Source organism: Phascolarctos cinereus, unplaced genomic scaffold (assembly GCF_003287225.1).
Source record: "Phascolarctos cinereus isolate Bilbo 61053 unplaced genomic scaffold, phaCin_HiC Scaffold_3;HRSCAF=262, whole genome shotgun sequence".
NCBI lineage: Eukaryota > Metazoa > Chordata > Mammalia > Diprotodontia > Phascolarctidae > Phascolarctos > Phascolarctos cinereus.
Genome location: NW_027555736.1, coordinates 233,077,050 through 233,101,673, shown reverse-complemented (window position 1 = coordinate 233,101,673; position 24,624 = coordinate 233,077,050). Strand labels below are relative to the sequence as shown.

Here is a 24,624-nt window from a genome sequence, read left to right as displayed (position 1 = left end):
TTCTTTCTCCAGCTTGTTTTACAGGTGAGGAAACTGAAGCGAACAGGGTTAAATGACTTGCCCAAGGTCACATAGCTAGCAAATGTCTGAGGCTGCACTTGAATTCAGGTCTTTCTGACTCCAAGGCCTGGCACTCTAACTATTGTACCACCTACCTGCCCTAACAAGACTATAGCAATTCTTTTTATAGTAGCCAAAAATTAGAAGCTAAAGCAATGTCCTCCTTTGGGGGAATGTCTAAACAAATTATAGCATATAAACATAATGAAATACTATGCCATAAAAATGAGGAAATGGACAGTTTCAGAGGATACTGGAAAAACCTCTATCAATTGATGCAGAATAAAGTGAGTATATATAGATCTATGTAATTATCTATGTAAAGATAATAACAGAGAAAAATAACTTTGAAGGACTTTAGAACTCTGATCAGCACAATGCTAAGTCACGAGTCCAAAAGAACAAAGATGAAACATCTCCTGCCATGGAAGTGATTATCAACGTGGGAATTTATTTTGCTGAAGTATGCACATAAACAAAGAGGACTCTTTCCATTTAAAAAAATTGTTGCCTGAGGGAGATAGAAAGGCCAGATTAAAAATGAAAGGTTAGACTAGAAGGCCTTTTAGGCCCCTCCCAACTTAGAAGAAAAAAAAAAGGGAAAATTTCCCACACCCTAATTTATACCCCCCCAAAAGTTTTTTTTTTGTTTCATTGCTGCCTTTTTTTTTAAATACTGCAGGCATTTCCCAGTACCTTCTCCCATACACATAAAACTCTCCTATGTCACAGGAAAAAAAATCAACAAAATTAACCATCACCAACAATCATAAGTAACAGAGTATGCAACATTCAGCACTCAGTTATCTACCCCTCTACAGAGAGGAATGAGGAGTTTACCATTTTCAGTTCACTGGAATCAGGATTAATCATTGCCTTGAATCAGAGTTTGTGCAGCCTTTGCTTTATTTATTCATTCGCTCATTTATTTACTTATCTACTTATTTATTTATTTAGCTTTTTGGTGAGGCAATCTGAGTTAAGTGACTTGCCCAGGGTCACACAGCTAGTTAACCGTCAAATGTCTGAGGTCATATTTGAACTCAGGTCCTCTTGACTCCAAGGCTGGAGCTCTGTCCACCGTGCCACCTAGCTGCCCCTGCCTTTGCTTTTATTTATGTTATTGCAGACATTTACATAGTTATACTGTTTCTGCTTTCACTGCTTTGTATCTGTTTACACTACTCTTCCAAGGGTTTTTTCCTGAAAGACATTTTCCCCCAGAAGTGAGAAGATACTTAGCCCATTAAAGATGCTATTTCCCCCCCCCCCCCCAAACACTAGTTTGGGAAAGCTGTCTTTGAATTGAAGACACCAGCTTATCAGTATGATGAAAGTAATATGGAAAGCTATCTCCAGCTGCTCTCCTCCTTGCCCCAATTCCAGAGCCTCAATTTGAGTCAAAAGTACGTCCGCAAAGTAAGGACAATATAGCAGTAGTTAAGGCTCAGAGAAAAGAACATAAATGCTAAGAAATGATAGAGAGCTACATATGTGATTGCAACCCAGCCCTCATCTGATCTGTAGGGGAAATTTTTTTCTTCTTCTATGCCTCCCAGTATTCCAACATACTCAGTGATTCAAAACGTAGAATATTACCTCTGACCTGGCAATGCTAAAAATAATATTTTCCCTCCAATACCTTAGATTCATTAGCCTCTTCCTTCAAAAAAAAAATTATTGATAGCTTCTGTTAATCACCAAAATGTTTCCAATACCCCTTCCTCTGTCCACTCCTGTCTCATAAAACAAATAATATTTTTAAAGCATGAAAAGAGAAAAAATGAGTAAAAGCTGATGAATACTTTGAAAAAAGCCTGAAAATATATGCAATATGCCACACCCGTGGACCTCCCACCCAAAGGAGTTGGGTAGAGGTGCCTGATAGGAAGACTCCTAATGATCATTTAGCACAACTTTTTTATTTTACCAATCAGGAAACTAAGCCCCAGAAAGAAGTGCCTTACCTAAGATAACATGACTAGTTCGTTTAAAAAAAAAATGACAAGGCCCAGGTCTCTAAATCTAATCCTTTTTTCAACTCTACTGAACTCAATAACCTCCTTGGCAGAGCCCAGAAATGGAACCCTGTAGTCCAATCAGACCACCTAATATAATATGTTCTTTTATTGGGGTAATCAATTTTTTTTTACTAAAACTTCATTTTTTTGGCATTCTGTACCTGATACCTTTAAGCATGAACATTTCCATACGCAAAGAACAAAAAATGAAGATTGTGTATGGAAGTGCAATTTGGTTTTGCTGAATCTATATCTTTGGTCATTTCTTATAGTAGTTTTTATTATGGTAATATAAATTTAATATATATTATATAAATATATATTTATTATTCATGCATAAAATATAAATATATTATATAATGTATAACAAATATATAGATATCAATTTCTTATAGTAATAACATTTCATACATTCATATATCATTATTGATTAGGCAACTTCCCAATTAATGGGCATCTCCTTAGTTTTTAGTTCTTTGAAACATTATTAGTCCACTGCTTTAGATATTTTTCCACATGTGGGTCCTTGTCCTTTTTTATTTCTTTGGGGTACAGACCTAGCACTAGTATCAGTGAGTAAAAGAGCATTCAGACTTTAGTAGTTGGGGGGGCATAGTTCCAAATTGCTTCAGAGATTGGTTTAATCAAACTACAGGTCTACCAATACTGCATTAGTGTGCCTGAATTCCCACGTTCTCTCCAACAACTGTCATTTTCCTTGTCTTTGACAGTCTGATGGGGGTAAGGTGGAACCTCAGAGTTGTTTTAATTTGATCTCACCATTAGTGATTTAGAGCATTCTTTCAGGATGGTTGTTGATGGCTTGCTTTTCTTTTGAGAGCTGCCTGTTCATTTCATTTCACCATCTATCTATGGGATAATGGCACTTTTATTTACTTAAATTGCTCTCTATGTATTTTGTATATCATACCTTTATCAGAGAAAATTCACAAACAGTTCCTCCTCCTCCAGTTAACTTATTCTTTCATAATTTTAGCTGCAATGATATTTTTTTTAATCAAAGCTTTTAAGTTTCATGTAAACAAAATTGCCTATTTCATGACCTGTGATCTTTTCTACCCCTCGGAGGGTCAAGAAGTCTTCGCCATCCATAATTTCAAAAGGTACCTCCTTACCAGGTCTTCCAATTTGTCTGTGGTGTGACCTTTTCTATCTAGGTCCTGTACCTGGTTGGAGTGTCTTATGGTATAAAATGTGATATGTCAGTCTAAATCTAATCTCTGCCAAACTGCTTTTCAGTTTTGCCACTGGATTTTGTTGAAAAGAGAGTCTTTACACCAACAGTTGGTATTCCTAATTTATCCACCAATCAACTTTTCTATTTTTTTAAAACAAGTATCTAATAGATTTGATAATTACTGTTTTGTAATATGATTTAAGATATGGTACTCTTCGGCCACCTTCCTTCCACACTGATTCTGTTGCACAAAATAAAGCATCAATATCTGGGCTTAGTAGAGAACTTACTCAATAACCCACAATAAGAAATATCAAGTGAAATTACTTCTGTAGGGAAAAAAAGGCAATTGAAGGAAAGTGTTGAGGTCATCCCTATCTCCAGTCCTCTCCAGGCTCCCCTCCTGACTTGCTAGGCTTTCTACACACTGCCATTGCAGCTTTCTCACCCTGGAAGTGTACTCTGTTCCTGCATTTTCCTCCCCTTGGAAGTTCAATCCATCCCTGGCCTGCTCACACGCAAAGCACACTCTGCTCCTGTGGTCCCTTAGTCGGACTGGTCAGCTCCTTCCAAAGCCTCCATTGCTCCTGTGGTCCCTTACTCAGACTGGTCAGTTCCTTCCAAAGCCTCCATTTTAAGGAAAGTGCCTGGACTAGCCACGTCTTCATTCCTCTTTTGAATTGCTCAATTGCTGAATGAATTGCTACACTTTCTCTACCATACGCCCACCTGGATACTTTCCTACCTTCTTTTTTGTGATATTCCACCCGCCCCCACCCCCCATTAGAGTATAAACTCCTTGAGAGCTGGGCCTTTCTTTTTTTTTTATGCTTTTATTTGTATTCCTAGAACACAGCAAGAACTCAACAAATGTTTATCGACTTTTTGAAGTGAGACATAAAACTGAAAGCCACAGGCTTGCTGAAGATTTTTTAGTTTGCCATTAACATAAAGGATAGAGCACAAATGTTTATGCAGTCATTTTTCAGTCATGTCCGACTCTTCAGGATCTTGACTGAGATGTCGAAGTGGTTTGTCATTTCCTTCTCCAGCTCATTTTACAGATGAGGAAACTGAGGCAAGCAGGGTTAAGTGGCTTGTCCAGGGTCATACAGCTATAGTGTCTGAGGCCAGATTTGAACTCAGGAAGATTAATTTTCTTGACTCCAGTCCCTGTGCTTTATCCACTGTACCACCTAGCTGCTCCACAAATATTTCCCTATACATGTGAGTGTAAAGGGGAGTATAACAGATGTGTTTATCTGCACATTACATTGGGTTGAAGGCCCATGACACTGCGGAGCCTCCTTATTAAGGCTCATAACTATTTTGGACCTCAGCCTAACAAGCCACATGAAAAACAAAGTTGATGATGAATATCTATTCTAGATAATAACACGCAACTAGAAAGAAATTTCATTGAACTTCTTCATCATTCCTACATCTTGGACAGACAGTACAGATGGACAATGTGCTAGATCTACAAACAAACAGGAGAAAATAAGTTTCTGGAATGCATTTGGGAAATAGAATGGTGCTTTCAAGATCCCTAAGCATCTACGTGGGAAAAAATTCCATCTTTTGAACATCATATTTTTCTAGTGATATTGTGAATCATATAATACCACAGTCTCCAAAGAATCAAAACTTCAGGTCATCCAAAGGGCAACAGAAAAATACAGGATGGGTACACTGAATCAAATTATAAACAATGAATTCCCTGCAAAAAGCATCATAAAAGATATCAAAGAGATGCATGTCTGGGAAAAGAGGGGGACAGGTTGTGAACTAGACCATCAATGAGCCATCGAAATAATAAAGAGAGGTAGCATAAAGTACTGTATGAAGTCCTAGGGGAGAGTGTGAATAAATGTCATTACTGACAGAAGAGAGATCAGGAAAAATTGGCCTTGCCTAATGACCCTCACTAATTACATGAAGCTGTGGAGTTCTTGCCATAGAGGGACACAATACTAGATTCACCCAACTCAGTTCTTCTATCCTTATGCCAATCTCTCTGCTCCAGCTAGGTTCCTAGGCTTATGTCTGTCAGATACACTTTTGCGAAGAGGTGTGGCTGCAGACAGAATAAATGCTTTACCAAGAGAGCATTGAATTGGTCCACCACAGCACAATGTTCTGTAAATACTCCATGCCAACGTCAACATAGCCAGAATACCTCCACACAGAGCGGTAACCCGAGGATTGCTGGACATACAACCTGCCCCACCCTCCTCCCTTCTCCAGGAAACAAGATTCCTATTGAACTCAAACTGGACAATGTTTCACTAGACCTTTGGGTCTGGGACAGAGTAAAGAATTGTAACAAGAGAAGAAAGGGAAGTGAGGAGAAGGGGGTAGTTGAGAGAAAAATTCCATGAAAATTGGCAAAGTATGAGAAAAAAAAATCAGCCGACACTTGACAGGGGAGAAAAATGAAGGTCTGGCATTCAGAGGAGACAGCCAGCAGGGAGGATGAGGACTGAGAAATCCAGGTTTCCTGGCTCCCCATTTCACGCATCTCTTAAAAAAATCTATTGCCAGCTGGCAGAGTACAATGGGAAAGGGGGGAAGAAGAAGGAGACAGAGATGATCAAGAAAGCATCGCAGAGAGCAATCACCCAGTGCCTTATAAAATAGGAAAGGAAAAAAAGGTCTGTTCTCTTCTCCAGAATACAGAAAGCATCTCCCAATCCAGAAAATGAACCTGTGAGGAGTGATGGTAAAGGGCTTACCTGCGTGAAAGAGCCATCCTCATTGCATTCTGGCACAAACACGGCCTCTTGGGGTTTCTTGGCTTGCTCCAAGGCTTGAGCCCTCTCCTGGCGGCACTTGCTTTGGCCAACATCTGAAAGGGGAGTAGACCACACCTCACTTGGATCAAAAGTACCTCGAGACAGAGAGGAAAGTGAGTTTGGGGGAACCCATTAAAATAGCCACTCAATTAAACGAGTAAAGCTCATTAGTTAAGACGACCCCAACGACCGGCTCCCACCAGAACAAGCTTAGGGGAAAAATACTGTTGAGAATCTTAGAGGGAAATTGATAAAATGAAATAATTGAATAATGGAAATTATTGAATAATTGAAACAAAATGAATGTAATTGATACATATGGAGGAAGGTAGAATGATGGAGTAGAAAGAACACTGAATGTCAGTCTAGGACCTGGGTTCACATTCTGCCTCCACTACTAATTATCTGTGTGGCCTTTTTCTCATTAGGCCTCAATTACTCCAAATGTAAATTGATGAGGTTGGACTAGGCGAGAGCTAAGGTCCCAAAGCATAGGATCGTGTAATCGAAGAATCCCTTCTGTCAGAGTTGTGGTCTTGAAGGTAGCTGAGAATAGGTGACGAGGAGACATTTGGGAAAGGAGGTGATTTAGAAAATAGTGAAAATATCTCTTCTCCCTTATTCCCCACCCTTCCACCAAAGTGAGAGTGCTTAGTTCAGCTGTGAAATGGTCAATTAGGGCCCAGGGGAACTGGTACACATACACAGAATGCCTACACATTTACATCCAACTCAGAAATTACTGCTTCTTTTGTCTAATTAAGTTGAGGTTGTGTGGTATGAACACCAGACTAGAAGTCTGAGCTCTGGTCCCAGTCTGCTGCTAAACTAAGCATAGCACAGGGGAAACATTTCTGGAATTGGGGATCTTCATTTAGGACCCTACCTGTCAGACCGTTAGGAAGTCACAACCTCCCTGGGCCTCAGTTTTCTCATCTGTTAAATGAGAGATCCAGACTAGATGGCCTTTGTGGTCCCCCTTGATCCTGCTAAAGTGATGACTTCTGAGTTTGACATAATTGGTTTCCTCATTTCTAAGATGGGATTTATCGCTAGCAATCACAAACCCTTCCTTATAGGGCTATGGCGAATACAATGTGGATGCCCAGGAAAGCACCTTACAAACAGTAAATACTGTAAAAGTACTAGACAGCGATTAATAAAACCAAGAGGCAGCATTGCAATGAGGCTAGAGAGCAGGTTTCAGAGTTAGGAAGACCCAGGGTCAAGAACTGCCCCTGACAGATGACAGCTTTCACTTACAAGTCACTTACCTCCTCAGAGCCCTGGGAAACTCTCTAAGACTAAATTTCAAAGTAGATTGAGAGAGTTTCCTCAGTGGTAGTTTCCTACACCAATGAAGTCACCGGTCCAATTCAAAAGTATGTTAAATTGGGCAATGGTCTAGTAGGTGTTATTTTCTCCACTTACAGATGGGTTCAGTAGGCAAAAGTCCTAGGTTAGGGGTGGGGAATCTTTGGCCTCTAGGTCCTCAAGTGTGACCCTTTGACTTGAGGACCTAGAAGGTCACATGTGACCTCGAGGCCACGAGTTCCCCATTCCTGTCCTAGGTGGCCAGACCTGGAGCTTGGGCCAAATCAGGTCATCTTTGAGGACTGGGCTGAGTAGGGGTTAAAAACAAATAACAAAAAAAAACAGCCTTCCAACAAGTCCAAAGGCTGTATTTATTTTTGCTCAGGGCGTCACTTAGGGGTAACAATTTAAAGTTCCTTAATGCCAACTAGCATTGCTAACCCTGAAGATCAAGGGTGGACGAGGGAAGAAAGGGAAAGGAGGCCTATGACTAGCTTTTGCATAGCAAGAACTATCCCTGGACCAGAAAATAAGGGTCCTGAGTTGGTACAACCCTTGAAGTGACATCATCCAGGCCTAATCAAATCACATGAAACAATTTTCACCTTGATTTCCTTACATGTGGGGAAAAAATGGCTGTTTAAGTTTTCGTAAAAGATTTAAGATGCTGGAGGATGAGGGTGATGATAACAGATCCAACTTTTAGCATTCGTATTAACAGAAGGAAAATGACATAGATATTCTAATTCATCAGACTTTTTGCAGCACGTTGATAACCTTTTGCTTGTCGTATATCATGAAGAAGGTCATGCTGGGGAGTGTAAAAATGTAAGATAAAATCTAATCTAAGATGAAAAATGTCTTGCAGACAACTACATTTAGACCAAATGCCCTACTTTTTGGTTTCATCTGAAGTTCAATGACTTTGCAAATAGAAAGGGAAAAAAAAATCTGATTGATTTTTGTCATCCCCAAATAATTCAAGCCACTCATAAATGGAGTATTAGAGCAAAATGGGACCATAGAGGTTATGTAGTACAAACTTTCACTCCTGAAATGAGACTCAGGAAGGCGTGTACGATGGTAATGCTTACATCTTAAGAATCGTCAGCACATAACCAGCAGATTTCCAAGACAACAACAATAAAAAAAAAAGCAATGTCATCATCCACACAAAGTTTCCTCTTGGTGTTAATATTTAACAAGGAAAAAGAAAGGCTCATCTTTCCAAAAGATTTGAATGATTCCCCAATAACCCTCTGGGAAAAAAACCTCTCCTTCATGGTTTTTACTTGAGTTTCTTATGAAATAGTTGTCTCAGGCTTTTCAAAGATGCTTTTCTACCCAACAATTATAAGCCATTTATTTTATATACCAAAGGGTTTGTAACAATGTATTTTTAGCCAGCAGTCAGGAGCTTGTATTTTATATATCTCAATTAAGAAAAAATGAAGTAGGACAACAGTTTCTCCCCCAATCTTTTTGCAATGGTAGACTTATCAGAAATGAAAGAGTTGCTCATTCCTTCAGATGAAGGAACTCTCTCTATTTTGACTTTATTTCCTTAGATGAAAGCAAAGGAGGAGAAGGAAACACATGCCCAGGGCTTTTGGATAAGGTACTGACAAAGAGGAGACTGGGACTCTGGGAGACAGTGTCATAGAGAGGAAAGAAGACTGGTCCTGGAGTCGAAGAACCCGAGTTCAAATCCTGCCTCTGACACCACACCTTTGAACAAGTCATTCCTGAGCCTCAGTTTCCCCATTTGTAAAGTAAGAAAGTTGTACTAGACAACCTCCAAAGTCTCTTTTTTTTTGGGGGGGGGGGATTGGCTAGGCAATGGGATTAAGTGACTTGCCCAGGGTCACACAGCTAGTAAGTGTTATGTGTCTGAGGCCAGATTTGAACTCAGGCCCTCCTGAATCCAGGGCCTGTGCTCTATCCACTGTGCCACCTAGCTGCCCCAACTTTCTTTTTTTTAGATCTCTAATCTTTTATGATCTATGATTCTCTGATTCCCCCACCCCAAGGATATTCAGAGATGTCCACACTTACCTTTACACCTGCCTCGATGTACCACCCCCAAGGCTGCATCCCTGCACTTGGCTCTCTGGTAGTCACACATGGACTCATAGGTCCTGCCATCTGAAGCGCAGAGTGGCTTGGGCTGAGACCGAGAACAGTGAAGGTTGCACTGAGGGTCACGCTCACTTATTAGAAACTAGGCAAGATGGAGAGAGGAAAGGGAAAAAGAAATTATAATAAATCCATCACGTACAAGATCAGTACTCAAGGTGGCAATGGACACAAGGTCGTAGAAATAGAACTAGAAAAAGCCTTAAATGTTATAATAAATTGTTGTTATTGTTCGGTCATTTTTCAGTCACATCTGACTCTTTGTGACCCCATTTGGGATTTTCTTGGCAAAGATACAGGAGTTGTTTGCCATTTCCTTCTCTAGCTCTTTTTACAGATGAGGAAACTGAGGCAAACAGGGTTAAGTGACTTGCCCAGGGTCACAAAATTAGTAGGTATCTGAGGCCAGATTTGAGTTCAGGAAGATGAGTCTTCCTGACTCCAGACCCAGTACTCTATCCACTGTGCCACCCAGCCGCCCTGATGTGGAAGCCGAAACTGAGACAAGGTCACACATCTAAGAAGTAGGGCCAAGGCATGAACCCAAGAATTCTCTTTCCTCTTTTCTCCATTGTTCTTTCTGATAAATCTTCCCTCTTCCTGCTTCCAGTGATGGAAAAATTAGCATTATAAGATCATAGATTCACAGCTAAAAGGCATCTAAAACCAATTTTACAGTTGAGAAAACTGAGGTCCAGATGGAGGAAATAATTTGCCCATGGTAACAAATTGCCAAAACTAGAGAAACGTAAGCAGAGTTTTGTCCCAGGATCCAAGCAGCCAGAGGAGGCATGCTTTCTCTTCCACCAAAATTAGGAACATCCCCACCTCTGGGCCAGGGATGGATTGGGGCTTGGAGGGTTTCTCTCTTGACATGTTAAAAGAGATGCCCTGTGGTTCTCCATCAACCCATCCCAGACAGCATGACCCTGCTTCCTTATCCAATCTCAGGCTGCTGAACCCAGGGTCCCATTTCCAAAGCAACCTTCTTTCAGGACCCATTACCATTGACTGTCATCTGGGCTGCCACCTCCCTCCTCGAGGCAACTTTTTGCCTCAGCCTGGCTTCTCTGAGGCCGTTTCCTCATCTTTAACATGGGGATAACAATACTTGTGGAACCTATCTCACAAGGTTACTGTAAGAATCAACTGAGATGGTACATAAGAGGGGTATGCAACCTTAGAGCATTACATTTTAAAATTATGACCAAAATAATATTATTAGCCATAATAGTAGCAATTATTATTTTAGACAATATATGGATATCCTTTTGCTGACTCTGTCAGTGGAATTTGAGAGCTCCTCTGGAATGATTGGGACATTTGGTGTCGTTCAGTCCTAGGATCTCCTTCTGATCACATGAGAAAGTATTATAGACTCTGAGGGAGAAGATCAGAGGAAGGTAGGCAGTTCTAGCCCTAGTCAGTATCTATGACCACTGATTATCACATGCTGAGATTTGAGTGTTTTAGTCCATCACAATCAATTCAATGTGAAGCATGAGTGCAATGAGGTGCTTTGGCATTTGTTGGAACATATCTGCTGTGTCAAAACAAAAATGCATCAACTCTTTTTTAAAGGCTTTAAAAACAGAATCCTGATCATCAAAAAGTAAAAATCCCACTGTATTCTCTGAGTCGAGCAGGCTACATATGAAACAACTGTGTTCGAGTCTAAATTTTAATAAACTACAAAACTACAAAAAATAAACTGAATTTTCATAAACTACAAAGAACAAATTAAAAATTTTAGCAAATAAACTAGAATGTAACCAAGATTGTGAGGAACCTGGACACCATGCCAAAAGAAGGATGATTGGAAGACCTGAAAACGTCCTCAGTCATTCCAAAAAGGTGACTATCACCACAGGCTAGAGAAAAGAATGATATCACAGCCCGTTGCTAAGCCTTGCTTCAGATATCAATCTACAGCCTGAAAGAACATGAGACTAGGAGTCAAGAGGGCAGTTAGGTGGTACAGTGGATAGAGCACCAGCCCTGGAGTCAGGAGGACCCGAGTGCCTCAGACACTTACTAGCTATGTGACCCTGGGCAAGTCACTTAACTCTGTCTCAGTTTCCTCATCTATAAAGTGAATTGTAGAAGGAAATGGCAAACCACTCCAGGATCTTTGCCTGAAATGGAGTCACAAGGAGCTGGACACAACTGAAACAAGTGAACGACAGGACCAGTAGCCATGTAGCCTTGGGCAAGTTACATAATTCCTCTTGGCCTCAGTTTCCTCATCTGTGGAATTTGGATATTGGACTAAATGATCTCTAAAGCGCCCTTTCATCTCAATATTCTATCACTTTATAATTAAGCTGGCTTTCATATCAGATTCCTAGAACTTCCTCAATGAAGCTTACACTAGTAGTTTCCCACCTGGTGACGCTTGGAATGGCATGTAGCACATTGATGATAAAAATCAGATAAATTTTACACAAAGATCACCCTCATTTAAGAAAAGCATTGAAAGAAATCAGAGCTCTGATCAATGCAATCATGATTTCAGAGAACTGATGTTGGAGCATGATTTCAGTAGGGAGATTGCTCACCTAGATTTTTCTTAGTTGTTGTTGTTTGGTCATTTCAGTTGTGTCCAATTCGCTGTGACCCCATTTGGGCTTTTCTTGGCAAAGGTACTGGAATGCTTTGCCATTTTCTTCTCCAGCTCATTTTACCAATGAGGAAACTGAGGCAAACAGGATTAAGTGACTTACCCAGGGTCACATAGCTAGTAAGTGTCTGAGGCCAGATTTGAACTCAGGTCTTCCTGACTTCAGGTCCGGTGTTCTATCCATTGCACTTACCTAGACTCTAGGTAAGGAATTAAGCGTGCACTGTAAGATAAGGTCTATGTTGTTGCAAGGAAGGGTTTCATTTGGAAGTGGGGATAGATAATTGAGAGTGACAGCAATGTTAAAAAAAAAGCAATAAAACACTTTTAAAAAATATTAACGATCTACGGGTCTAGACAAAAAAGCTTCTTCTCCCTACTCCCTTCCACCTGGATGAATCCTTATACTGATGCTCATTGAACTACCAGGGCACCTCTGAGCCTTAGGTCCAAGTCTGTAGGTGAGGATCACTGAAACTTTAGCCATAGAAACTAGTTAGCAGAACAAGTCATACAGCTTGCTATACACCTTCTCTTTCTTCATCATTCTGGATGACATGGTGGGTGAAGTGCTTGACTTGGAGTCAGGGAGAAGCAAGTTCAAATCCAGCCTCAGACCCTTGGCAACTCACTTGAGCCCTGACTGCCTCAGTTTTCTCACGTGTAAAATGGAGATAATAATAGCACTTATCTCCCCAGTTCCCTGATCAAATGAGATAATACTTGTGAAGTATTATATAAATATTAGCTGCTATTATTAGTTATTATTCCAAAGAGAGAATAAGACTTAGATGATGAATAGGGACAGAAATTAATCTGTGCTCATGACTGTAGCTTCCAGGTGGCACAAAAGAGTGTTAGACTTGGAGTGAGGAAGACTGAGTTTGCATCCTGCTACATTTGCTAGTTGTATGACCCTGGACAAGTCACTTAAACTCTCAGCCTCCTCATCTGTAAAATGGAGATAACAATACCTAGTTCATAAGGTTGTTGTGAGGATCAAATAAGATAATACGTGTAAAGGACTTTGCAAATTTTAAAGTACTATATAAAGGATAACTATTATTATTGTGGTGGTTGTGGTTGTTATCATTATTATTAGCTTGGACTCTTATTGCCTGTGGCAGCACTTACCTAACCATACCTAGCTGGGCAAGGCTCTGGGCAAGCCTGGCTTTTCAAGCAGTGGTGCTTTTCACTCATGCAACAAATAGCTCTCTTACGTAACTTATTTCTGAGACTATCACCACCTACATTTTCTATGCTTTCCATTTCAAGTAGGGTCCTTCCTTTTACTTTGACGTACAACCAAGAATGAGCTGGTAAATGTTTAACAACCAGCTCTACAGAGGGGAAAATGCATCCATGATATACTTTTTAAAGTTTAATTGGCATTATTAATATTTTTGTCATTGTTTCCTTAAATCTGGGAAATCAACAAAATGATAAATTGAGTCCTGATTTTTAGCATTCACTGATTTCTAAAGTATAAATGCTAACAATAAGAAGTTAACAATCAACTAGCTGGTTGGGACTGGCTCTAACACACCTCTGAACTCACTTTGGGTACAGGTGGTCTGCAGTTTCTGGTGTAAGTCCCAACCCAGCATCGAAGTGTTTGAGCCAAGTTTTCTGTATGAGTCTCCTCTTCTGTCACTATCCCCTGTGAGAGCATAGCCATCCTCTGAAACTAATAATTTCCATCATTCATGGAGGTGGGGGAAGGGAGGAAGCAACAACATCCCTTCTGAATTGCTGGCTCAAACTTGGACATTTAGAGGTTCAGCACAGAATAAAAACTAATGAGAGGCTGGTTATCTCTAGGGCACGGTACTGTCGAGTTTTCAAAAAAACTAAGGCTAAAATCAGGAATCCTCCTTCCTGCTTATTTCATCCACAGTTCTATTCCTGATGTCTCCCTGAAACCTGGATCTCAGCAGTCCTTCCTGGTTGCCAGCAGCCTAGAAGAGCCAGGAACTATGGTGTTACCTGGCAAATTGGCAGGGATTTATAGTCTTCTCTCCTCCTATGCTGGAGCCAACCAATGGTTGGAGAGTTGTCAGGGAAATGTGAATCACTGCTATAATCACCTAAGTATATAAGTCTCACTCTTTCCCCCTTTTTTAAAGGTTAGAGTTTAAAAAAAAACCAACAACCACAAAACTCTTGCTCAAGTCAGGTTCTCTACTGATTTTAATTTTATTTTATTGATGTCTTTTGTATTTAAAGAGCCTTCATTTCTGAGTATACTTATTCTACCTTTCTACCAGAGGACTACCCTTTAACAAAGATTGTTTTATAAAGGGGAAGAAGAAATGATAGTTCACCAAAACTAAATGATATATCAACTGTGTCTGACAGCACAAACCATATTCCACATCCATGGCCCCGTCACATGAATGGAATTAGGGAGGTACATTTTTGATTCTTTTCCCAAACCAAGCTTAAGCAATACACAAGTTTCATCCTATTGTTCTTTCCAATTACATTGCTGTATAGACTGCCATACTGTGTCCATGTGTATATTGGTGTTACTGGTTCTAACTTCATGATATCACTTCAAATAACTTTTCTTATGTTTCTCTGAATTCTTTTTATTTTTTTTCTTTGGAAGAACAAAATTCCGTTATATTCTTGTGCCATAGTTTGTTAACCATTCCCTAATAAATAGACATCTATTTTGTTTCCAGTTTTTTCCCACCAAAAAAAGTGCTACAAATAATAATTTGGGGGAGGCAGCTAGGTGGTACAGGGAATAGAGTGCCAGAACTGAAGTCAGGAAGACTCATCTTCCCAAGTTCAAATCTGGCTTCAAATACTTACTAGCTACATAACCATGGGCAAGTCATCTAACCCTCAGCTCCTTATCTATAAAATGAGCTGAAGAAAGAAATGGCAAACCACTCTAGGATCTTTGCCAAAAAAACCCTAAACTGTGTCATGAAGAATTGCATACTATTTTTTTAAAATTTTTTAAAATTTTATTAATTTATTTTGATTTATCAATAATCACTTCCATATGTTTTTAAATTTAAATTTTTTCTCCCCCTTCCTCCCCACCACCCTCCCCAAGATGACACACAATCTGATATAGGCTATACATTTACATTCCTATTAAACATATTTTCACATTAGTGGTGTTATAAGTAAAAATTAAAACCAATAGGAGGAACCATCAGAAAGAGGAAACAAAACTCAACAGAAGAGAAAAAAAAATGATAGCGATTCAACTTTCATAATTCTTTCTTTGGATGTGGATAGCATTTTCCATTGTGAGGTCTTTGGAGATGTCTTAGATCCTTGTATTGCTGAGAAGGGTTAAGTCTATCAATATTAGTCATCACACAACGTGGCTGTTATTGTGTACAAAGTTCTCTTGGTTCTGCTCACTTCACTCAGCATCAGACCATACAAGTCTTTCCAGGTTTTTCTGAAGTCAGCCTGTTTATCATTTTTTATAGCACAATAGTATTCCACTATATTCATATACCACAACTTGTTCAGCCATTCCCCAATTGATGGGCATCCTCTCAATTTCCAATTCTTTGCCACCACAAAAAAGAGCCACTATGAATACTTTTGTACATGTGGGTCCTTCTCCCATTTGTATGATCTTTTCGGGATATAGCCCTAGAAGTGCTATTGTTGGGTCAAAGGGTATGCACATTTTTATAGCCCTTTGGGCATAGTTCCAAATTGTTTTCCAAAATGGTTGGATCATTTCACAGCCCCACTAACAATGCATTAGTGTTCCAATTTTCCTACGTCTTCTCCAACATTTATCATTTTCCTGTTTTGTCATGTTGGCCAAGAATTAGAGGCTATTGAAATGACCGAACAGCAACAAAAAAGAATATTTTAGTATCTGTGAGATGTTTATGTCTTTGATATTCTTGGGATGTATGCCTAGCAGGGTTATTTCTGGATACCAATTTTAAGGGTATCTCTGGGTAGCCCATTTAAGTGAAATGTAAGCCCCCCCCTTTTTTTTGGTTCAACATAATTCCAAATTGCTTTCCAGAAGGAGTGGACCAATTTGCAGTTCCACCAACATTAGTGTGTCTTCTTCCTGCACCCACTCCAACATCAATTGTTTTCAACTTTTTTTTGTCTTTGACAATTTGCTGGATAAAATTTCAGAGCTGCTTTAATTAACATTTATATTATTACTGATTTGGAATAATTTTTCACAGTTCGCTGATAGTTTGCAATATTTCTTTTGAGAACTGTTTGTAAATAACCTTTGGAAAAGGGCTCTTGCTTTTATATATTTGTGTTAACTTCCTATGTATCTTGGAAATAAGGTACTTATCAAAAATATTTGATTCAACAATTTTTCCCCCAATCAACAGATTTCCTTCTTATCCAATTTCTTTGGTTTTGTTTGTGCAAAAGCTTTTCAATTTCCTCTAATCAAAATTCTATATTTTCTTTTTTTTTTTTTTTTGGTGACCTCCTCCATCCCTTGTTTTGTTTTCCCCTAGCTACAGTTGGAAAGATATTTTTATCTATTTGCCTCCATTTTTAAAGATGATGTGACCTTTCAGGTTTAAGTACATTTAGAATTTATTGAGGAATATATATGAGAAGTTGGTCTAGAACCTTTAAAAAAAAACTCCTTACAATTTTTCCCAGCAGTATAATAGAGAATCCTCCTCCAGACAGTTTATGGTCTTTGGTTTATCAAATTTTTATTATTCATTAATATTTATCCAAATGAACTTTGTTAAAATAACAGTTAACCCTTGTTAGTTAGATTGGCATAGGACTAAATTGTAAGCTTATTTCAATAATACCAGTACTTTAATATATTTCTCATATTGGCTCAACCCAACCATGAGAAATGAATGCCTTTCCAATTAATTAGCTAATTAATACTTTTAAGAATGTTACATAGTTGTATTTATGAGAATTGAGTGTCTTGTTAGATTGATTCCCAGTTAGCTTATGAATTTTGTAATTATTGTGAAATGAGATTTCCCTTTCCCTCATATCCTCCTGGTTTTTTATATTGCTACAGAGAAATGCTGATGATTTCTGTGGATTAATTTTGTATACTGTTACTCTAAGGAAGCTATTAATTATCTCATTTAGAAAACCTCAGAGCATCAGTAAAAGAAACTAAGTAAACCATAATGTTATCTGCAAATAGGGATGTTTTTTCTCTTTTATGCTTTTTGTTTACTTTGACTTATTGCTATCACTGATGTTTCTAGAGCTGTGGCATGTAATATAGAGGAGAGGGAGAATGCTTACTTTACTCTTACATTTATTGGGAAAGCTTCTAGGGCTTTCCCATTACAAATAAGGCTAACTTCTGCTTTTTATCATTTAAAAATTACTCCTAAAATGACCTCTTTTGTGTGTGTGTTTTTTTTGGGTGAGGGAGAGCATAAGTTAATATTATGCTCTGTTAGAGACTTTTCATCATACAGTTTTGGTAATTTGTGTTTTTAATATGATTTACTATACTATTCTCTTAATGTTGAATCATCCTTGAATCCCTGCTATAAATTCTACTTGACCAATGGGAATAATTTTTTTTTCAATATAGTGCTTTAGTGTTTTCTGCTAGGGCTTAATTTTTTGCATAAATATTTATTAGGGATATTGGATATAATTATATTTCTTAGCATTGTCTTTCCTAGGTTTAGGTAATAGTACCTTATTAGCCTCAACTGTAAATTTGAGGGTTTTTTTTTCCTTTTTGCAATTTTTTAATAATTTGTTCAATTTCATTTTCCAAGTCTGAATGGAGACCATTTCCATTTTCTCTTAGATAGCTTATATTTATATACATAATAGTCAATTTTCTTTAAATTCTTTACTTTGCTAGCACATAATTGTACAAGAGGTCATATTAATTATTTTCATTTTTTTCTCTTTCTTGATTTTACCTTTTGGGATGAGAGAAATTCTAGACTCATGAGCAACAGAAAGACAACAACATAAGGAACGAACATAAATATAATCCGTAAACTGGACATTTGATTTACCTCTCTCTTTCACTTTTGATGAAGGTAGCTAAAACTGTACCATTTATTTTAAACTTTAAAAAAACCTTTTTAATATTATCATTTCTACAAGTCTTTATTCATTTCTCTTCTAATATTCAAGATTCCTTCTAATATACAAGATTCTCTCTTCTATGCTTATTTTTGATTTGTTTGTTGACTGAGTTTTTTTCTTTTTTCCCCATTTTTAAAAAATTTTATTAATTTATTTTGATTTATCTACATTAACTTCCATATGCTTTTGAGTTTAACATTTTTCTACCCCTTCCTCCCTTACCACCTCTCCCCAAGACGGCGTAAAATCTGATATAGGATACACATTTACATTCCTATTAAACATATTTTCACATTAGGGAAGTTGTAAGTAAAAATTAAAACCAATAGGAGGAACCATCAGAAAGAAGAAACAAAACTCAACAGAAGGTAAAAAAATGATAGCGATTCACTTCCATAGTTCTTTCTTTGGATGTGGACAGCATTTTCCATCACGAGGCCTCTGGAGATGTCTTAGATCCTTGTAATGCTGAGAAGGGTTCAGTTTAACAATATTAGTCATCGCACAACGTGGCTGTTATTGTGTACAAAGTCCTCTTGGTTCTGCTCACTTCACTCAGCATCAGACCATATAAGTCTTTCCAGGTTTTTCTGAAGTCAGCCTGTTCATCATTTCTTATAGCACAATAGTATTCCATTACATTCATATACCACAACTTGCTCAGCCATTCCCCAATTGATGGGCATCCTCTCAATTTCCAATTCTTTGCCACCACAAAAAGAGCTGCTATGAATATTTTTGTACATGTGGGTCCTTTTCCCATTTGTTTGATCTCTTTGGGATATAGCCCTAGAAGTGCTATTGCTGGATCAAAGGGTATGCACATTTTTTAGCCCTTTGGGCATAGTTCCAAATTGTTCTCCAAAATGGTTGGATCATTTCACAACTCCACCAACAATGTATTAGTGTTCCAATTTTCCCACATCTTCTCCAACATTTATCATTTTCCTGTTTTGTCATGTTGGCCAATCTGATAGGTGTGATGTGGTACCTCAGAGTTGTTTTGATTTGCATTTCTCTAATCAATAATGATTTAGAGCATTTTTTCATATGACTATAGATGGCTTTAATTTCTTCATCTGAGAACTGTCTGTTCATATCCTTTGATCAATTGGGGAATGGCTTGTGTTCTTATAAATTTGTCTTAATTCTCTATATATTTTAGAAATGAGGCCTTTATCAGAGAGACTGGTTGTAAAAATTCTTTCCCAATTTTCTACCTTCCTTCTAATCTTAGTTGCATTGGCTTTGTTTGTGCAAAAACTTTTCAATTTAATGTAATCAAAATTATCCACTTTTTTTTCATAATGTTCTCTATCTCCTGTTTGGTCATGAATTCTTCTGTTCTCCATAGATCTGATAGGTAAACTATTCCTTGTTCTCCCAGTTTACTTATGGTATCAGCCTTTATATCTAAATCATGAACCCATTTTGACTTTATTTTGGTATATGGTGTGAGATTTGGGTCTATGCCTAGTTTCTGCCCTCTTTTCCAGTTTTCCCAGCAGTTTTTTTCAAAGAGTGGGTTCTTATCCCAGAAGCTGGGGTCTTTGGGTTTATCAAATAATAGATTACTATAGTCATTGACTACTGTGTCTTGCATATTTAACCTATTCCACTGATCCACCTCCCTATTTCTTAGCCAGTACCAAGCAGTTTTGATGATTGCTGCTTTATAATACAATTTAAGATCTGGAATTGCTAGGCCACCTTCCCCTGCATTTCTTTTCATTAGTTCCTTTGATATTCTGGACCTTTTGTTTTTCCAAATGAATCTTGTTATTATTTTTTCTAACTCTATAAAATAATTTTTGGTAGTTTTTGGTATGGCACTGAATAAGTAAATTAGCTTAGGTAGGATTGTCATTTTTATTATATTAGCTCGGCCTACCCATGAGCAACTGATGTTTTTCCAATTATTTAGATCTGATTTTATTTGTGTGAAAAGTGTTTTGTAATTGTGTTCATAGAGTTCCTGGGTTTGTTTCGGAGGTAGACTCCTAAATATTTTATAATGTCTACAGTAAGTTTAAATGGGATTTCTCTTTCTATCTCTTGCTGTTGGGCTTTGTTGGTAATATACAGAAATGCTGATGATTTATGTGGGTTTATTTTATAGCCTGCAACTTTGCTAAAGTTGTTTATTATTTCAAGTAGTTTTTTACTTGATTCTCTAGGATTCTCTAAGTATATCATGTCATCTGCAAAGAGTGATAGCTTTGTTTCTTCTTTGCCTATTCTAATGCCTTCAATTTCTTTTTCTTCTCTTATTGCTAAAGCTAACATTTCCAGTACAATATTGAATAATAGTGACATCCTTGTTTCACCCCCGGTCTTATTGGAAATACTTCTAGCCTGTCCCCATTACATATAATGCTTGCTGAAGGTTTTAGATAGATGCTGTTTATTATTTTAAGGAAGACTCCATTTATACCTATGCTTTCTAGTGTTTTTAATAGGAATGGGTGTTGTATTTTATCAAAAGCTTTTTCTGCATCTATTGAGATGATCATGTGGTTTCTGTTGGTTTTGGTGTTGATATGCTCAATGATGCTGATAGTTTTCCTAATATTGAACCAACCCTGCATTCCTGGTATAAATCCTACCTGGTCATAGTGTATTATTCTTGTGATAAGTTGCTGCAATCTATTTGCTAGTATTTTGTTTAAAATTTTTGCATCTATATTCATTAGAGAAATTGGTCTATAATTTTCTTTCTCTATTTTGACTCTTCCTGGTTTAGGTATCAACACCATATTTGTATCATAAAAAGAATTTGGTAAGACTCCTTCTTCACCTATTTTCCCAAATAGTCTATATAGTATTGGAATTAATTGTTCTTTAAATGTTTGATAGAATTCACATGTAAATCCATCTGGCCCTGGAGATTTTTTCCTAGGGAGTTCATCAATGGCTTGTTCAATTTCTTTTTCTGAGATGGGGTTATTTAAGTATTTTACTTCCTCTTTGGTTAATCTGGGCAATTTATATTTTTGTAAATATGTATCCATTTCACTAAGATTGTCAAATTTGTTGGCATATAGTTGGGCAAAATAATTCCTAATTATTGTTTTAATTTCCTCTTCCTTGGTGGTAGCTTCACCCTTTTCATTCTTGATACTAGTAATTTGGTTTTCTTCTTTCTTTTTTTTAATTAAATTAACCAAAGGTTTATCTATTTTATTGGTTTTTTCATAAAACCAGCTCTTAGTTTTATTTATTAGTTCAATAGTTTTCTTAATTTCAATTTTTTAATTTTTCCTTTGGTTTTCAATATTTCTAATTTGTGTTTAGTTGAGGATTTTTAATTTGTTCTTTTTCTAGTTTTTTTAGTTGTATGCCCAATTCATTAATCTCCTCTTTTTCTATTTTATTTATGTAAGCATTTAGAGCTATAAAACTTCCCCTAAGAACTGCTTTGCTGCATCCCATAAGTTTTGGTATGTTGTCTCATTATTGTCATTCTCTTGAATGAAATTATTGATTGTTTCTATGATTTGTTGTTTGACCCAATCATTTTTTAGGATTAGATTATTTAGTTTCCAATTATTTTTTAGTCTATCTTTCCATGGCCCTTTATTACATATAATTTTTATTGCATCATGATCTGAAAAGGATGCATTTAATATTTCTGCCTTTCTGCATTGGATTGTGAGGTTTTTATGCCCTAGTACATGGTCAATTTTTGTGTATGTGCCATGTACTGCGAGAAAAAAGTATATTCCTTTCTATCCCCATTCAGTTTTCTCCAGAGGTCTATCATACCTAACTTTTCTAATGTTCTATTCACCTCCTTAACTTCTTTCTTGTTTATTTTGTGGTTAGATTTATCTAGTGCAGAGAGGGGAGGTTCAGGTCCCCCACTAGTATAGTTTTGCTGTCTATTTCTTCCTGTAACTCCCTGAACTTCTCCTCTAAGAATTTGGATGCTATACCATTTGGTGCATATATGTTTAGTAATGATATTACTTCATTGTCTATGGTGCCTTTTAGCAGGATGTAGTTTCCTTCCTTATCTCTTTTGATTAGATCTATTTTTGCTTTTGCTTTGTCTGAGATCAGGATTGCTACCCCTGCTTTTTTTACTTCAGCTGAAGCATAATATATTCTGCTCCAGCCTTTTACCTTTACCCTGTATGTGTCACTCTTTTTCAAATGTGTTTCCTGTAAACAACATATTGTAGGATTATGGTTTTTAATCCATTCTGCAATCTTTCCGTTTTATGGGAGAGTTCATCCCATTCACATTCACAGTTATGATTACTATCTGTGTCTTTTTCTCCATCCTTTCCCCCTTTTATGCTTTTCTTTCTCCTTTCCCCCTTCACTAGTGTTTTGCTTTTGACCACTGCCTCCTTCAGTCCCTCCTCCCTTTTATTATCCCTTTCCCTTTTCTTCCCCTTTACTCTTACTGCTTCTTCCCTCCCTTCTTTCCCCTCCCTTTTCTTTCCCCTTTTCCCTCCTACTGCCTATAGGGCAAGTTAGATTTCTATACCTAACTGATTATGTTATTCCCTTCTTGAGCCAAATCTGATGAGAGTAAGGTTCAAACAATGCTCCCCCCTCCTTCTTTCCCTCTGCTGTAATAGGATTTTGTGTCTTTTCCTGTAATGTAATTTACCCTTGTCTGCCTCCTCCTTTCTCAGTACATTTTCTAAGATCAGATTGATCCACTTATTTGGATCCATTTAACCCACTTGATTAGATTTTTTTTATCATTACATCAAAGTCAACTAATATCCACCCCTTTATGTATACTCCTTTAACATGGTGTAATAACAATACAGTTCTCAAGGGTTGCAAGTGTCATATTCCCTTGTAGGGGTTTAAACAGCCCCCTTATTAACAACATATTGTATCTTTCTGTCCCATTTACCTTTTTATGTCCTTCTTGAGTCTTGTACTTGAAGATCAAATTTTTTGTTGAGCTCTGGTCTTTTTATCAGGAAAGTTTGGAAGTCTCCTATTTCATTGAATATCCATCTCCTCCCTTGAAAAATGATGCTCATTTTTGCTGGGTAATTGATCCTTGGCTGCATTCCAAGCTCCTTTGCCTTAGGGAATATCATGTTCCACGCCCTGTGGTCTTTTAATGTAGAAGCTGCAAGGTCCTGTGTAATCCTGACTGTGGTTCCATGATATTTAAATTGTTTCTTTCTGGCTGCTTGCAGCACCTTCTCTTTCATCTGGTAATTTTGGAATTTTGCTATTATATTCCTTGGCATTTCAATTTGGGATCTCTTTCAGGTGGTGATCGTGGATTTCTTTCTATGGTTATTTTCCCTTCTGGTTCTAGGACTTCAGGGCAGTTTTCCTTTATGATTTCCTGAAAGATACTGTCCAGGCTCTTTTTTTCATCATGATTTTCAGGTAGTCCAATAATTTTTAAATTGTCTCTCCTGAATCGATTTTCCAGGTCGGTTGTTTTGATGAGGTATTTTATTTTTCATCTATTTTTTCATTTTTTTGTTTCTGTTTGACTGATTCTTGCTCTCTCATAGAGACATTAGTTTCCATTTGTCCAATTCTAGTTTTTAACAGATTGTTTTCTTCTGTTAGTTTTTGTACTTCCTTCTTCAATTGGCCAATTGTGTTTTTTAGGGACTTGTTTTCTTCAGTGTATTTTTTTTCCAATTGGCCAATTGTATTTTTGAAGGACTCTTCTACCTCTCTCATTTGACTATTAAAATCCTTCTTGAGCTCTTCTAAGAAGGCTTTTTGGGCTTCAGACCAGTTCATATTCCCTTTTGTTGTTGCAGATGTGGGTTTGTTGACAATGTTGTCCTCTTCAGAATTTCTGTCTTGATCTTCACTCTTCTCATAATATGAATCTATGGTACGTTTCTTTTTATTCATGGTGTTCCTTTATTCCCTGGCCTTTAAAGACATTGAGCTCTCCTTCTGGGGAACAGAGGGCACTGACCCAAGCTTCTTGTGTTGGGAGCCTAGGTCTTGGTCACTGGCTTTGTGTGCTGGGGCCTCTTATGTTGGCAATTGGAGGCTGTAGGTTTCTGGCAGCTTACCTCGTGTGGGCTGGAATCAGCAAGGCTGGAACTTTCAGGCAATTCTAGGTTGCCTGCTTTTCCTTTCCTTTAGCTTTCTTCAGCTCCTTTTAGATGGGTGCTGCAGGGTGTTTATCTGCCTGGGGCCCCTGCAGTGTTGTCTCCTTTTCTGCTAATGCACTGGGAGATTCCTTTGGTAGAGTGCAGGCACCTGGTGGTTTTCTGAGCTGATTTCTACCAGTTCCCACTGCCCTCACTGAGGGGCTCGGAGGTCCAGGTGTTGGTGTTTGCCTGTTCTACCACCTGGGCTTCAGGATCTCTTCCTGGAGGTTGTAGGGTACTGACAGCTTACCTGGTGTTGGGTTGGAATCACCAAGGCTGGGGCTTTAGGAAGACTTTAGTTTGCTTT

At 37.9% G+C, this 24,624-nt stretch overlaps 1 protein-coding gene across 6 annotated transcripts in view; it reads right to left on the bottom strand.

Moving 5' to 3' along the window:
- The window catches only part of SMOC1 (SPARC related modular calcium binding 1), a 206,057-nt gene that overhangs the window by 91,495 nt on the left and 89,938 nt on the right, over positions 1–24,624 (bottom strand). For 4 of the 6 annotated variants that reach the window (XM_078151493.1, XM_020986385.2, XM_020986386.2 and 1 more), the window contains exons 2-3: positions 9,444–9,609; positions 6,015–6,169 (exon numbers count right to left, since the gene is read on the bottom strand). In XM_078151493.1, the coding sequence (XP_078007619.1) occupies positions 6,015–6,169; positions 9,444–9,609 (321 nt within the window). The remainder of the gene's footprint in view (positions 1–6,014; positions 6,170–9,443; positions 9,610–24,624) is intronic. The other 2 variants (XM_078151495.1, XM_078151496.1) reach the window with 1 other exon arrangement.